At 45.7% G+C, this 12,901-nt stretch overlaps 1 protein-coding gene across 1 annotated transcript in view; it reads right to left on the reverse strand.

Annotated features, from left to right (window-relative positions):
• LOC307230273 (plexin-A2-like) overlaps window positions 1–12,901 on the reverse strand; it is a gene marked incomplete at its 5' end in the record, with an annotated part of 63,857 nt that overhangs the window by 3,663 nt on the left and 47,293 nt on the right. The window contains 8 exons of the mRNA XM_080000526.1: window positions 890–986; window positions 3,338–3,441; window positions 4,821–4,980; window positions 5,972–6,118; window positions 7,889–7,955; window positions 10,383–10,651; window positions 11,231–11,373; window positions 11,696–11,930. Of these exons, the coding sequence (XP_079856652.1) occupies window positions 890–986; window positions 3,338–3,441; window positions 4,821–4,980; window positions 5,972–6,118; window positions 7,889–7,955; window positions 10,383–10,651; window positions 11,231–11,373; window positions 11,696–11,930 (1,222 nt within the window). The remainder of the gene's footprint in view (window positions 1–889; window positions 987–3,337; window positions 3,442–4,820; window positions 4,981–5,971; window positions 6,119–7,888; window positions 7,956–10,382; window positions 10,652–11,230; window positions 11,374–11,695; window positions 11,931–12,901) is intronic.

Below are 12,901 nucleotides of genomic sequence, written 5' to 3' on the forward strand. Positions count from 1 at the left end.
TTTGATTAAATATGTTAAAAGGACTGTAATAGATCTTTATAGACGCCCTATTTGAGAGCAGCAAATTATTCCAGGTATGCCATGCAGGAAGCTGTTTATCCCCAAATGCTCTCTCTCTCTCTCTCTCTCCCTCTCTCTCTCGCGCACACACATCCGGCTGTGCTTTGGAATAGGAGAGATACATTCTCATATTAATGTGCGAGATGTGTACAGCCTATAGAAATATATTATAACTTTTAATATGAAAAAAGTAACTCAATTGCTTCTTGGTGTAGTCTACCATCCCTCATTTACCCAGCATGCCCTGGGGCTTGGCTTGTTTAATTTAATTGCATGACTGGTTGATTAAAAAAAGAGGAATACATTTTTAGTACAGTGTTGCAACGTTATGTCTGTGGACTTGTCAGAATTTTGTTTCTGCATTGTAGGTAGGGACTTTGTTTCATGGATAAGATCCCACAGTGGCGAGGGAGTGGAAGTTTTGAGTTTTGCAAAGCAAATTGCTTATTTATTAATATGATGTTTATAAATGAATTCATTCAACACAATATGTTGTTCTTTCTTTAATGTCTATGTACATTTTTGTCAAAGTATTTCCATTGAATACTGTAATGAGAAAAGTCAGATTTGAATAAATCTGTGTGTGCGTGTGTGTGCGTGCGTGCGTGCATGTGCATGCGCGTGTGTTTGTGTGCGTGTGCGTGTGCGTGTGTGCATGTGCGTGTGGTTTGTTTTTTTCCCACTTCAACACTAAAAAGGACTAATCATGATGAATAAGCACAGAAGAATGACAGAGAAAAATTGTATAATTATTAAGTATTTATTAGTACTGAATCAGGAAGTGCAGTGTGAGTGTGTGTGCACGCGCGCGCGTGTGTGTGAGACCAACCGTATCTGCTGATGCTGCGTGGGAAGCTGGCTGAGGACGGGATGTTGAACGATGACATTTGTTTGGGAACCAGGGCCACTACGCAGCGCTCGGACAACTGGTGAGAAGACGGAAGAATAAATATGAACAGAATAATCTTGAGCTATAATAATCTACTGCCGTCGGGATCACAATCGGTGTCCCCAGAACTCTTCCCTCGGCTACTGTTTGGGAAAAAATGCAGTCGTACCTTTCTCAGTATGACAGAGGTGGCGTTTCAGCCGGAACGGACGATTGGGTAGTAATAGAATGTTCAGACTTGAATTAAGATTGAATTTGAATTATTATCATCAGTGGAAATCAAACTCTGTGGGAAAATCTTGATTCGAACAATTGCATTTATATGAATGAATCCTTCCAAGTTACCGCTTTTCAATCACGCCGCCGATTGAAGCAATATCTGCATTCTAAAAGTGAAGCCGTGCAGACGTCCTGGAATCGGCGGTGGAGGGCTCGAGAAGGTTTTTCGGCTGTGCAAAATCCCCCATCCTCCTCTGTTGTGGAGGGCGGGCTGATCATATCTGGACGTGGCTCAGCGTGAGGCGTCATCTGATTGTAAACCTTCCGCGGGCTGGCACCTACGCCATCTATCACATCCTATTTGATGTTCAATCACGGGGGTGGGGGGGGGGGGGACCCGACGTGGCGAATTACGCGACGCGCTCGCTTGAAAACGATTTCGGCGAGGAGCTGTGGAGCCGAAGCGGCGATGCGGCAGGTCCCGCGTGATCGCCGCGTTACCATTCAATTTGTCCTTTTTCGGCGGCACCCGCTTTAGTGCTCTCAGCACGAGCGAGACTCGGGCTGCTGTTTTTTTTTCGCATGAGCTACAGACGCCGCCGAAACAAATCCAGCTTAGCGACAGAACAAACACATCCAGCCACCTGGAGGGATTAAAAAAAACCAAAAACAAACAGAAAAAAAAAAAGAGTAAATCGTCTGTCTCCTTGACAGACAGGCCGAAATGGAGTTGCTCTTTCGTCAGAGCCACCGATTGCCGACATCTATATCCGGCTCTTTCTTTTCTCTATGTCTCGACGGCCGAAAAGCACACCTAACTTCCACTGTACAGAAGAAGAAGAAGAAGAAGAAGAAGAAGAAGAAGAAGAAGAAGAAGAAGAAGTTTGGAAGCGGTCAGGAAGAAAACAGCCCACGGTCATGCTGAGTGCGGGAAAAGGCTGACTCAGGGAGATGGCTGAACATCTCGGCGTGGTTCTCATGAGAACAGCAAGATGTTGCAAAGCGCACGGAGACAAAGGGAAATCTGCAGCCTGACCCTCACACGCTGTGAATGAAGATTACAAGCAATTTGCTTCCTCGGGATCCTCTTCCGCGAGGCACAAAACCCAAAACGTGTTGGACCAACGGTAGGCTGTGCTACCTGGCAGAGAGCGTTCTCTGGTGAGTGCGCAGCAATGGTTTGTGCATACTACTTCCTGTGCAAGGTTTAACCCTAATCCTAACCCTAACCTTTACCCTAACCCTTACCCTAACCCCCTAACCCTCACCCTAGCCCTAACAATAACCCTAACCTTTACCTAACCCTAACCCTAACCCTAACCCCCTAACCCTAACCCTAAGCCGAACCCTTACCCTAACCCTAATCCTAACCCCCTAACCTTAACCCTAACCCTAACCCTTACCCTAAGCCTAACCCCCTAAGCCTAACCCTAAGCCTAACCCTTAGCCTAAGCCTAACCCCCTATCCCTAACCCTAACCCTAACCCTTACCCTAACCCCCTAACCCTAACCCTAACCCTTACCCTAACCCCCTAACCCTAACCGTAACCCTAACCCCCTAGCCCTAATCCTATCCCTAACCTCAAAGTGGAGTGGAGGGGGGTTGTGAAAAGTAATAATTCATTAAACATTCTCTTACTAATAACAAAATATTTTCACTCCTACAATGGTTGATGCTGTCCTGTCAAATTCTTTTTTTTTGTTTTTTTTTTGTTTATGGAAGTAGGTGACAAATAAACAGGTGTCACTGGATTCCCCGGCCAGGCCTAAAAGTGGTGTTGACGGCACCATTCATGGAATATCACAATATCACAACTTTTTAACGTGTTCGCCACTCGTAACGGAGCTCGCGGTTTCAGCGAAGGAATGATTTTGCCAGCATGTTAAAAGTGGGATTTTGACATGCGTCGTATTTTTTTCGCTTATTCCGAATGCTGAAACGAGTTTGTGCGTGCGCGCGAGAAAGACGGAGAGGAAGAGAGAAAGTATGTTGGATTGTCATCAGTAAGACGTGTCCGCGTCCGTCAAGTTTTACAATCAGCCGGTGGCTTAAACATGAGTTCCGCGTGTGCCTTTTTCGTATAAGCCGAAGATTTGCCGAGCATGTCGGGTCTACCGGTCGACGGGACGAGTCTGGTCTACTTTTGACGGTGATGGTTCTCCTCGGACCTGGTAGTGCAGGAGTGTGTTGAGCCTCTTCCAGTCGCTCTCTATCTTGGTGGTGATGTCTTCGTCCTGGAGGACGACGCGCGCCGTCCGGCCCTGCCGCCACTCTGCAACAAAGCACAGAAAGTGACGCGCGACAATCACTGTTGTTCTCAGTAAATCTTCAAAGTGACATCTACAGTATATAAGAGGTGGACTGACAGCGTGACAGAGGGTCTTTTTTGTTTGTTGACAAAATTTGATCTTTAGTTTTGGACTTTCTTCAAGTTTTACATATCAGAAAAAAAATACATACTACAAATACTCAGAGAGAGCCATCATCCGTCAAAGATCCGGAAAATCATCACGTTAACGATGATATGTGAACATTTTTTAACATGATCTTAACGTCATCCGCATGCTTCTGTGACAACTTTCCTTAGATTTGACTTTTTTCAATATAATAATCACAATCAGCAACATGGAATTGTTCATCCTCCAACTTCCATGAGCACGGCAGCAAAACACAGCGCTGGCATTTGAGTGAAGGATCGTAGAGCACGTACGCTGTGACGCGCTGCTGCCTAAATGAAAGGGACGGCGAAACCAGTTTCTGTTTGTGCATTGTCCGTGAAGTGTTTGGGCCCGCGGGAGGGGAAAACCCTCAGAACTGAAACCGTGCACGGACAGGGTGTCAAGTGGATGTGCTCCCGGTCACCCTCTGTTATGGAGGTAGGCCTGCCGCGCCGCTGCCATTCACACGGATTGTACAGCAGGTGAGCGTCGGCTCGATCAGAGGCAAGAACAGATATAAACGAGGGCGTTTCTGGGACGCGAGGCTTGTCAGGGTTTTGCCTCGCGGTGTCGGTGTCAAGTCGAATGTGTGACGTCTACGATAGGAGGTCTGGATAATTCGAATGAAATGGCACGTTTGAGATATCGCCTCAAGGCCTTGATACGGGCGCTCCCGCCGAAAAGACAGCTACCAGCGTTTTTTTCCTCCCAGACCTGATCGAATGCTTGGTTCTCATCTGCAGCCTCCCACTGTACTTGAATGCAGTCCAAACGTTTAAGCCTTAAAAATCATGTTAAAGCTCCTTTTGGAAAACTTACATCATAGCCCCGTTGAAGTGTATTTAAGCACCGTGGCAAGCTCCAGCAGAGTGGTAAGTTTCGCAACGGTAAAGTGTTCAGCAAAGCTGCGTTATGAAGAGTTATAAACGATGCGTGGTTTTCGGAGCGATTTCTGTCAGACAACTCGACGGCGCCACGCGCTTCCACGCCCTTTTTTGGCCGGCCTATTTTAGCAGCCAGTCCCTCTTGGCCCACATGCTTTGCCTCCTGCTTTTCAAAATAAATAAATAAAGATAATTTCAAATTAACTAGAGAGTTATCTAAAGAGTTATCCGTCAGAAATGATGGAAGTGGACATTTAAACAAGGCCTGGGGCACAAACAGGGGTCATTATTCGCAGTTCACGGCGCACCTTGATTGGCGCGCCTCTTACCCAGGTCCATGTCCGCAGCCCTCGGCCGCTGGGAGTAGGGCATGTTTTTGTAGATTGCGTCCAAGATCTTTTCCTTCACCTGGGTGATGGTATCACAGTTGAGGACCTTGACGGGGATTTCGGGGCTGTTCTCATTGTCTGGGTTCACACAGCTCAGCGTCTGGGGGAACCCGGGACAGGAAGGGGGGAGAAATAAGGCGGGGAGAGAGGCAGAGAGGTGGAAGTGTTCCTTTGCTCGAAATGTCCTTTCGCTACCCACTCCTCAACTGTCCTAGAAGAGAGGACGCTGCCCAGGAATGTAATTTCACACCCTTGTGCAGGTTGTGCGGCTCCAGTGAGTACAGTGAGGGAGGGGTGCATTAAACAAGTAATGAGACACAGTTCCTCAGAAACTCCGACAGGGCGATCAAATAAGTGTCATCCTGTCACTCGCTGCCGGGCTGCGTTAGGGGGCTGGAAAGCCCAGGGGGAGGTTTACTTTGACAGCTAGTAAGATCCCAACCGGAATGAGAGTGAAAAAGATATATATATACTGTATATATTCTTCTAAAGAAAGTCACCCTTACATGAATTATTTAAACTTGATTGGAGATTTTGAATGCGAGAGAACTCCATAGTTGAGCTAATGGGAATGACCACGGGGTGTCTGCAGGTATCACAGAGTTCAATTTAATAACAGTATTGCAGGTGAGTACGATATATTTGGTACAGGGCAAACGTCAGTACTCGGTAGAAATATGAAGGCTTCAGATGATTCTATGAACTGTTATTAGAACAGTTTCCTTTTAGATAAGATCACAAAATAGGTGATGAGGAATCGGAATGAATCGAACCAGGTCTCTATTCCGCAGTACTTCAGACATGTCTGCGGAAGGATCTTCTTGGATTTCTTTCTGCAGGTAAGTATGAAGGTAGGCATGAAGGTTATGACATCAGAAATGGTGACTGATGTAGAAGAACTTGACTCTACCCAGGAGGCTTTCCGCTGTCGCGCCTCCTCATCGCGCTTTGATCTGTCAATGGAACTTCCGCTCACTTAACCTTTTTTTTTTACTTAGTGATTCCTTTTCTGAAAAAAAGTGTATGTGGGAAAAAATGATTGAATGAAGGCAGAGTTTTCCACTTGTCCACTGAGAGCGGCGGTGACTCACCAGGGTTTTGTATTCTATCTGCTGTCGGATGAGCTTGTCCTCACTGAGGGAGTAGCGCGCCTCTCCAGTGATGGAGTCGATGGGTCCCTTCTCCATTTGCTGTTTGATGGCACAGAATAACATGAAGAGAGGCTCGCCAGCACACTCCTTGGGGTTTGGTTGTTTTTTTTGTTTTTTTTTTGCAGAGAAAGCCAGGGATTACAGAGAGCGGCGGGAGAGAGAGCGAGAGAGAGAGAGAGAGACGGGTGAAAAAGAGGAGAGAGACACAAGCAGAGGGAGGGAAGGAGAGGTGCCTGTTATTCAACAGCCACAGACGCTGCAACACAGACTGAGCATGACTCACAAAGCAAACTGAATGATTGCAAATGCCAGATTTGGCTTTGACCCCAGTGGTGAATTATCCCCGAGACGCTGTTCATAAAACTCATCAATATCAGGCAGTAAAGTGTCATTCTGTGCAATTATGACGTACAATGACTGGTGTTTAACGGCAAAATAATATTTGTAAACGATTAAAAGGTCCCAGATCGTTTCACAAGCTGAAATCATTCCAGAAACAGAGAGTCGACTAAACATGGTAAAAATATGCTGCCACAGGGATCTACCCGAACAACACTAGAAGTGGTTGCCAGGCTGGCAACCAGGCATCATCTTTTGGTCGCTGGAAATGATAATATTTCTGCCATTTTTAGTCACCTTATATTTTGAGTGATTTACATACTGCATCTGCATCTTTCCATTTAAAAGTCAAAACTTTTAAATTAAATGGAGGTGAAATTAAATTGACTAGACAACTAACTGACTAGACAAAACTAAAGACATTTCCTGTGTATATATATATATTTATTTATTTATTTATTTTTTATTTTTTATTTTTTGTTCGTTTTCTAGGTACACTGTGTAGTTTCAGTTAGTTTTAGTTTTGTTCTATCTAGTTTTAAATAAAATGTTTGTTTTCACATCTAGCTTTCGTTTTTAGATTAGTTTTAGTTAACTGTGCAGGGATCACTTGTGACATGCATTACAGTTTTCCGAGCCCGTGAACGCAGCACGCTTTGGAGCACTTTCAACAGCACTGTCTAACGTTACATCAGGGAATGTGTCCGCTAGTTAATCAATCGTGGATGGCCTCGTTCTCTCGGATGGATGACATATTTTTTTTTTTATGAGTCTCAATCAACGGTTAGTCTCGAACGCTGTGTCCTTAAACAGACTATTGCTACGTCCGAAATGTCGTAGTACATACTACACTGAAAAACTACACATCTATTTGAAAAACTTTCATTTGTTAAAATTATTGATATAGATACGTATATATATATATATATATATATATATACATTTATTTATTTTTACTCAAAATGTACACGTTAATCTGTCAATTATATGTGGAAAAAGTAAAAGAAAAAGATTTAACAAATTTACTCAATCTTATTAAGTTAGACAATGATTCATTTTCTTTCAGTGTACATGGGTGCGCTATCAGCCCTGTATCAGAATAAAAACAAAAATTGTTTTTTAGACATTCTACGTCATCATGTAGCTGCTCCACCTTCTTTTCGGCATGTTTTCAATGGAAATGTTACCGTTCGCCGCTATTGTTGGTAGTTGTAGCCAAATAGCGTCACATCGCAATGCATTGTGGGATACGACATTATGGAATGCGTCCAGTGTTTACGAAAGTATTTCCCCGGATGTGCATACTATTTTATACATCCTGTGGTTTGGGACATATTAAAAATCTCCAGGTAACTGGCGCGGCAGGAGGAGCTGCCTCGCGCCACCTCCATCCCCGTTGCTAAATTGGCTGAAAACCAGACTCACTGGGAACAAACTTGGATCGAATGAAACGGGACCTTAAAGGAACGCTCTGCGGTATTTCTACATTTGTGTAAGTGCCCGAGTCATCTGCATTACCTTGAGGAATTTGTGAAGCAGGAAGGCGAACCAATTTGTCAGCATCTTCTCCGCCACCGACTCTGTTCTGCAAGACAAGTGGAGAGGTTTTCTCGTTTGTTCGGAGGGGGATGTCCCACAGAGTGCCGGAGTGCTCTGATGATTCTTTTATGACTTAAGACATAGAAGCACCTGACAGCGTCGCGGAAGGGGAGGGAAAAAAAAAAAAGAAGCACAAAACGCTGCTGAGTTTACCAAGAAGTTACATCCTCATCGTTCTAGCCGCCCTCCAGAGGACGCACACAGGCACGCACGCAAACACACACACACGCACGCAGGCACGCACGCACGCAAACACACACACACACACACACACACCCACACACACACACACGCACGCACAAACAAACACACGCACACACACACACACACACACACACACATAGAATATAGTTAAGTGCTACCGGTTGTGCAGACTCAACTTTAATGTCCATTTTACTTCAACTCACTCCGCTTCTGCCGGAATCTGCCAGCGCTGCTATAAAACATCAGACTGGATTGAGAAATGTTTCCTGGTTAACCTTGAAATTGTCCTGCGTAGATCCTTGTGAATGATCCGTTTGGTTGTAGTTAAAGCAAGTCTTAGGGCCTCTGTCTACCTCACTCACGAGTAAACGTATATTTACACATATTAGAAAGACATGAAATACGAAATAATAAAAAATACATGTGAATATATGAGTCAATTCCCAATACATTATAATGTAAAAAATATTGTATGATGACCCTAGATGAACAAATTCTTCCAAAATATATTGTACATATACTATAAAATAATGTATTTTGGTAATACATATTTTCTATATTTATTTATATTTGTTATACACATTTTATGCTTTATTGTTATACAATAACTGTTATGTTCCAGTTTCTATTCCAAATATATTACAAATTATATTATTCAATGCACATGATGGTAGTGAGGTAGTTGACTCAACATTCATTCATTCATTTCACACACATGCCTGGGTCATCTCTCCACGTCAGTACTGCAATTCCGCGCAGAACGCTGTTCAATTGACACAACTAATGGGAAAAAAAAAAACAACCTGGAACGCCGGCGTATGAGATCCTCCGTACATGGACAACATCACCTCCAGTCCAGCCCGCCACTCGCTCGCAACCATTGCTTGCACGGCAACCTTGACCCGGAGCCGCTCTCCCATCGACGGCGTCTCATTAAATCCCAAAGTGTCTCCTCCAGAGCAGCGTGTTTTGGGCTAACAAGTTCAAGTCGTGCCGGCGCCCATGTTAACTCGTCCTTATATTTAATGAGTGTGTCTCCGATTGAGAGAGAGCCTCCCCTAAAAAAAAAAAAAAAAAAAAAAAAAAAGCAAAAAGCTCATGAAAGATTCAACAGGCCAGCCACGGCACCGGGGAAAACAGTCAGCGCCATCAGCAGAGGTGGAGGAAAGAGGGGAGGAAAAGAGGAGAGGAGGAGGAGGAGGAGTGGAGGAGAGGAGAGGAGAGGAGCCGAGAGGGGAATAGGGGGAAGGGAAGAAAAAAAAAGTAAAAAAGAAAAAAGAAACGTGAGCTACAGCTGAATGTTTCATGAGTGGTGCACAGAAGATAAGCCAGACTGACAATGGCTCTGCCGCTGCTGCACTCACTTTCCCCCCCACAACCATTAGTTTCTCTTCCTCTTCCACTGCCTCTCTCTCTCTCTCTCTCTCTCTCTCTCTCTCTCTCTCTCCCTCCCTCTCTCTCCCTCTCCCTCTGTCTCTCTATCACCTCCACCGCACCTGTCTCTCACCTGGCTTTTCAGGCGCTCTAACTACAATTCTCTAACTACAATTTCGCACGGCCATCCGCCACCGGCACCGAGGCCGGGGCCGGGGCTTCCCCTTCCGCTGGCCTAGTTACCCATCCGTCGGAAGCAGAGCAACCGGGCCGGAAGGGACGAAGGCACAAAATGAAGTATCTGTGCCAAAGGATTAGCAACGATGATCGCCACTGACTGCGCTCGTGACCCGGAGGCCGCAAGTTCAAATCCCCCGGCGGCCCGTGAAAGAATCCCAGGAAATGAAGGGAATGTGCGACGCCTCTCCCCGCCAACGACTACAGGCGGGGCGACTATTGTCATAAGCACTTAACCCCCCTAACCGTTCTCTGGGATCGGCTCTCGGAGCCAGCGGCCGTGGACCGGGAGGAGTGAGAAGCTCCCCGCGGTTGCTGGATGTAGCTGTATCAATGCGCAAGCACGCGTTAGTCAAAAGAACATAAGTTATGCGCGCAGGCTTGTATTGAGATAGGTACACGGAAAAGAAGGCAGAGTACATTTCGAAGTGACATAATTTGCCTGAAATGATCACAAGCGCAGACAATTGCGCCGCGAACAAAAGCAGGAAAAAACACTCCGTCTGAGAAAATTTCCAGGCAACGATCATCTCCAGAGCGTTCTCATTTCCATTTGATGTGCACAGAAGACTCGGGCGGCGCCGCGGCTCTGACCAACCTGCGCAGCAGCAACTTGGGGTGGTTCTTGCTTTCCAGGTTGCGCTCGATCAGGTCGGAGAGGAGGTTCTTGAGGACGTCGGTGGCGTACTCCAGCCGTCCCTGCAGGGCCGTCATGATCAGCGAGGCCACGTAGCCGCGGTCCCGCATGGAGAAGGAGCGCTGCAGCTCCAGGGTGCGGATGAAGGTCAGCAGGAAGACTTTGTTGTTCACCAGCTGAGCAAACTGCTTCAAGGCCTTCTCCACGTTGGCCTGGCCGACGCCCGGCACCTGTACAAATCACACATGCGTGGACACACACATAGGCATAAATGACGTATTTATGAACTATAACACCAAAGCAGAAAATTACGGTTTGGCATGAGTACTGTACATACGCACAACAGGAGCTATTTAGGAATCTTAAACTTGCCATTTCCGATCATTCCTAAAACAGTAAAAGCAACCTCACAAAACAACACAGGTTTTTGGAGTAGACTCACTGGGAGGCACAACCAACTCACTTTGAGTGTACATATTTGACCGTTTAATAGATTCCAACCCAGGGTTAAAATAGCCCTTTTCCGGAAATGAAAAACCAAAAATAATAAACCGCTGCGGATGAACCCTGGAAGCAAGCTGGAAAATTCCAGGTGCAGGAGGGAAAAGTCGTGCCAATGTAAATACTAAATACCGGGGAAGACTTTTACTTTCTGAACCTGGATGTTCCAACCTTGAAGTAAAGGTCTGGAAATAAACTCCCTTCTGTGAACACGTGCAACGCAACGTCTACAAGTTTGTGGGACATTCAGGTGTTTTGTAGCTACACCCTCCGGGTGTTTTTTCTCCATAGCGGAGAAATCACCTCACCTCCAGCTCCCTGAGCACGGGGTGGTCGTCTATCCCCGGGAAGAGCACCCTCATGGTGTAGGTGCGGTAGTCCAGGTACGGGATGCCCGCCCTGTCCAGGTCGCTGGTCAACTCGTTGATGTCCGTCTGCAGCTCCGCAAACGCTGAGGGTGGAAGAGGTGGTGTATTAATACTGCACCAGCCAAGAGGACAAGAGACGTAAGAGCCGCTTTCATTGCTCACTGTTGGAAATATTTTAATAAATCTAAAAGTTTGTTTCATACTGTGAAAACATAGATGTGTCAGTAAATATAAAAAGTAAAATAAGGAAAAAAGGGCAAGATAGCCCAACAGAGCTCGGGCTATTATCGTGGATCCGCTGCACGAATCCACAATGCGTGAACATTCCGCACAAACGGATGGAGATATTTTCTGGAAGAGTATTACCTCGCCTCCGTGCAGCCCTCAGGTCTCCCGTGAACGTACCTTCCTTACACTCCAGAGCCACCCGGGACTCCAGGTTGTCCATCTGCATCTGCAGCCGCTTGAGCGTCAGGTCGTTCTCGTGCGACTTGCGTCTGTAGGCCAGCAGGACGATGACGACGATGACGAGGAGCAGGCCTCCGCCCGCCGTGATGCTGAGAATGGCGGGGAGCGTCAGCAGGCTGTCGGAGCGGATGTGGACCGCGCCCGGAGAGATGTGGAGACCTCCCACCTGGACCTGGAGGCGGAGAGCCAAACACGGCGTGTCCGCCCGCATCGCGGATTTAAAATCTCAAAAGGATTTTTTGAAAAAAGGCTGTATGTCAGTCCGAAATTATTTCTACAGGGGCATAAAACAAGCAAATTATAAAGAAATTTTTGAAAATTATATATTTGAACGCATGCCTTGTCTGTGAAATAATCAAATCTATTATCAACAAAAATATTAACAAATAAATACATAAAAAAAAAATATATATATATATATATATATATATATATAATAAAAAATATATCTAAATTAAACTGGTCTATTAAGTTCATATATATATATATATATATATGGACTTATATATATGGACTTATATATATGGACTTATATATATATATATCTACTCGAATGGGGAGCAACTCGGACAGTCAAACTACGGCAGAACAACAGTGACCCACAAACACCCCGAGGTACAGGAGCACAGAACACTGACCCGCAGACTGTGACCTAAATCCACGCAGACAGACCTCCATTCAACCATTGAGTCTAACACATCGGCGGATTTATGATTCCGCTCCATCAGGCCGTGGAACCGGAGCCTTGTGACGTCGGGGACCTCGTGAGTTGGGATGTTTTTATTTTTATTTTTGAGCCTGTTAATTCATTTCCTTCGGCATTACCGTCTTCCTGCCGACCACACGGTATAAACAGCGGCAATCCCTACCGCCGCCCCTCAACCCCCCCCTTTCACTGACTGTCTTTGGACTCAGTCAGTCCGTTCTTCTTTTATTTTTAATTTGCTGCGAGGGAATCTTTGGCTAGGGAGGAGAGACAACCTCACACAACCCTTTGGCCAAAGGAGCTGTGAGGCATTAACCCTCTGGCTGTGTTGACTCTGGAGTCAACACAGCCAGAGGGTTAATAGCTCACAGCTCCTTAGGCCAGAGTCACAAAACCCAGAAACCCTGCCCGAAACCCTTACTTGTTCAAATATTAGA

The sequence above is a fragment of the Zeus faber genome, assembly GCF_960531495.2.
Source record: "Zeus faber genome assembly, chromosome: 5".
Classification (NCBI taxonomy): domain Eukaryota; kingdom Metazoa; phylum Chordata; class Actinopteri; order Zeiformes; family Zeidae; genus Zeus; species Zeus faber.